Source organism: Trachurus japonicus, unplaced genomic scaffold (assembly GCF_045865225.1).
Source record: "Trachurus japonicus isolate A0001 unplaced genomic scaffold, Traja_1.0 AP030520.1".
NCBI classification, from domain to species: domain Eukaryota; kingdom Metazoa; phylum Chordata; class Actinopteri; order Carangiformes; family Carangidae; genus Trachurus; species Trachurus japonicus.
The window spans coordinates 142,196-145,841 of record NW_028220653.1 but is presented as its reverse complement, the minus strand read 5'-3'; the positions used below and the strand labels follow the sequence as shown (position 1 = coordinate 145,841).

Below are 3,646 nucleotides of genomic sequence, written 5' to 3'. Positions count from 1 at the left end.
TTATATGGTGTGTGCCACAATGTAAGATTTACAAATAAACATTCATTTTTTTACATTATCTAACCAATGTCAGCTGTATGCCAGCCACTTCATCTTTTGTAATATATCAGACATTTTTTATAATCATCAAAGTTGTGTAAAAATATAACGCTCATCCAATACACCAAGAATATTTGACTGGGGAAACACTTGCAGAAAATGACTAGTTTTTCTCATTTTGTTTTTTAGAGTTCATCGGAGAGCCGGTGTTCACACAGTGTTGCCAAAGCATCATTGGCTGCAAGACTTGCCTGGAACAGTGGCAGGAGACCTCAGACAGTTGCGCAAAATGCAGGGGAAATGCTGAAGGCAACAGCATGTTTGAAGTTAATGGCCTGTCTGAGGTATTTTCTGTTCTCAGGTCACTTTTTGAAGAAGATGAGTAATTTACTCAGAAACAGGCAGATATTTGAGTTGTTTTAATTATGAAAGATTGAGTCAGAGTTCACTGCTACCAGTTGTTCTACTTGTTTACATTCTTTGAGTTCTAATACAGCAAATGGTGTTTTTACACATTGCGCCGAGTTGTGTTTCTAAGAAAGAGAAGTGCTTCTTTGTATGGTGTGAAATCATTGTTGACTGCTTGAGAGAACAATTCAGAAATGTCAGAATATGTGTCTGCAAACTGATTCTCAGCCAGTACTTTGTCTTGTTCTGTGGAAAATGGATCTACTCCAAAGGTAGATTGTGGTGTCAGTGAGGACCCCAGCTGTTGTCTGTAGAGGTCTGCTGCTTCAACTGAATGAGGCAACAGCTCCTGTGGGATTTTTTTGGGACACCCACTGCCAGCCAAGTTATTTGGTGTACCTTTACCTGTAAAATAAAGAGCATACTGTTGACCTTGAGACTTATGTGTGCCTGTTGTAATTATTTTAATGTTTGCAATACTGATTTATTTCACCTGGAATTCGATGAGCATTCCAAGACTCTACCACTCTTGTAAAACCAATCTGGCACAGCTGACCAGTCAGGCAGGACACACAGTATCTGACAAGGCTGTCATCCATGTCCAGTTCTTCCTGATCTACCAACTGCAGAAGGGCTGTCTTCAGAGGGTAGTTGACACGATTATTGACCTCAGGCCAGATTCGTTCAACTGTGTGATTCTGAATGTGAGGCAAAAACTTGTTATTAATTTATTCCAATGGTTAAATTAAAAATATGTAGACCTTCCAGAAAAGTGTTCTGCTTATCGTAAAAGTTGGAAAGCATAGCAATTCTGAAGAAAATTAAAAAGATAGCATGATGCCGAAACAAACATAATAGTATCTAAATACCTAACAACACAAAATATTAACAATAAATAGCTTCGATGGGCATGCAGTGTGTGTTGGTGAAGCAACCATAGAAACTACTGAACTGTACCCTTGTGGATGGAGTTTGTAGGTAAGGTCTTCTCTCCTGATCATAGCGATGAGATGACAGCAGCTCCTGCATGAAGAGTGTCAAATAGAATTCCTTTCCATGATCCACGCGCACCTGGTCCCACATCCCATTAGCAACTACTGCAGGCCTATTGGATGAAAAACTTGATTTTAATTTGTGCAAAGCTTTTCAAATATAGCCATTCCAAATCAGTTATTCTCTGTAAAATATAATGATTCAGTCATAACAAAGTAAATGTTAAGCAGTCAGCATTTTGTCACACTTGTGTACATGTAGGATACTATTTCAATGCCAGTTTAAATGAAGAGTCTGTCATTTATATGGGATTAGTATATGCAGCCTTTCCTTTCAAGTAGGACGTCCAAAATCACATATCATATAAGTGTCATATCACAATCTTGATACCATATTGATATATTGGCCAGCAACCACTGTCTTGCATAAATGACAGAAGCTTTAAGTGTCCACAAATTACAGGCTATTACCTGAAAACATCTTCATAGATGACTAGGTTGTTTTTTATGGGCATTGTGGAATGACCAACAACCTTTTTGCTGAAGCCATCAATGGCTACAACATGTGTGACGCCATACATCGCTAACTTTTCATTCTGGTCCATATGAATCTTCTGTCCCATGTAGTCTGCTTGGTATGGTATGGGGTTGAGATTGCGGGCACCCTAAAAGAAGACACGAAAATAATGTAACAATTCCATAGAAACATTTCCTACAACGCCATCCTCAACGACATAGTCCTATACTCTAAATGGGCTGATAACTAGCCCCTCCCACTTCTCACTTTCTTAAAAAAAAGGCTACTGGTCATAAAACAGTAAACACTGTTACAAGGAAGAAAAACAACATCGGCGAGATAAAAGGACGAGGAGGAAAATAATAGGCTACATTTGTTACCTACAGTAGCAACCATAATATTCTTTTGTAGCAACTTAACTCTAAACGCTACACTAACGGAAGACAACATATTTCTATTTTCAAAATAAAAGCATTTGTTATTGTAACCTACTACGGCCACAGAGACGCGCCCCTTAACCAGCTGATCCCTGGTTTACACCAACGTCTCTGTTTACACAAATACACACATCATAACACCTAGGCTATAATAATCCGCTGATCCATGAATTGATTTCTCAAGTTGAAAACAAATGTATGTGGTTGTCATGGAAGTGACCACGGCGCTACCTGAATCATCTTGAATTTGCCAAGTGTAAAACCTACCTGGCGTCTTGCTTCATGGTAAGGTTGGTGCATAGTTCTGAGCACTGATCCTATACGTGTCTCAGCAGCATGAACCCCTTTAATGGCGAGATACCCCTTCATCATTCTTCTGCCAAAAGTTGGTCCCGTCTAGAAAAAAATAAACATCATTTTAACATTCCAAAATCATGCCGATATGTTTGGTCATTGGGAGAATACGTAAAATGGGGGCGGCATGGGATTTGCAAGTGTTTTACGGAATCTGTTTACTGTTGTGTAGATCAGGCTATAGTGACGATAAAAAATTTCAATGTGGGGACAAGAATTCACTTCTTTTCCCACGCACACACATATCAAAGAAGAAAAGATCAGATAGTCTTTCATACCTCGGCTATGGCTTTTGCCACCTCCAACTCCAGATGTTCCTCGGGCAATCCCATCAAATTTACGCCGTTTTCAGCACAGAATCTTCTCACATTTCGAGCTGAAAATCCTCTCCTGCCCCCGCTTTCTACTGAAATGCGCGCAGAGATTTCGGATGATGACAGGCCTTGTTTTGCCATGTCAAAAATCATTTCTGAGTACGGCTCCAAAGACATTTTGCTCATTCGCGCTTTGTGGTAGCCTAAATGACAGCTTCCGGTGCGAGAATATGAATAAATGGTTGTTTTTGGTTGTTTTTTTCGTTCCTGCTGACTAGTAAATTTATTTTTGATATATGAAATAGAAAATGAAAATAAAAGAAAAATTCAGCGTAATTCAATTTTTGTTTTTGTGTTTCAAAACGAAAATCAAATAAACCAGTCGTTTTTTGTTTTTTAATTCCCATTCATGAAGGGAAATTCCAATGACCAAAAGATACACGGACCAAAAGTCAGCTGGTAATTTGGTTTTCTGTTTCAAATCAAAAACCAAAAAAAACACAATTCAGGCTGTTTTTTTTTGTTTTTTTGTTTTTTGTTTTTACAACGAAAAAACAAGGAAACCAAAATCAAATTACGGTCAAA

At 38.5% G+C, this 3,646-nt stretch overlaps 1 protein-coding gene across 1 annotated transcript; it reads right to left on the bottom strand.

The window, feature by feature from the left end:
• Positions 1-547: 547 nt before the first annotated feature.
• Positions 548-2,906, bottom strand: LOC146960258 (uncharacterized). Its single transcript, XM_085772485.1, has 5 exons — positions 2,661-2,906; positions 1,911-2,104; positions 1,405-1,552; positions 941-1,145; positions 548-852 (listed from the first exon to the last, which is right to left on the bottom strand). The coding sequence occupies exons 1-5, from the start codon at positions 2,763-2,765 to the stop codon at positions 548-550; spliced, it is 957 nt and encodes a 318-aa protein (XP_085628611.1). The 5' UTR covers positions 2,766-2,906.
• Between the last annotated feature and the right edge of the window lie 740 nt (positions 2,907-3,646).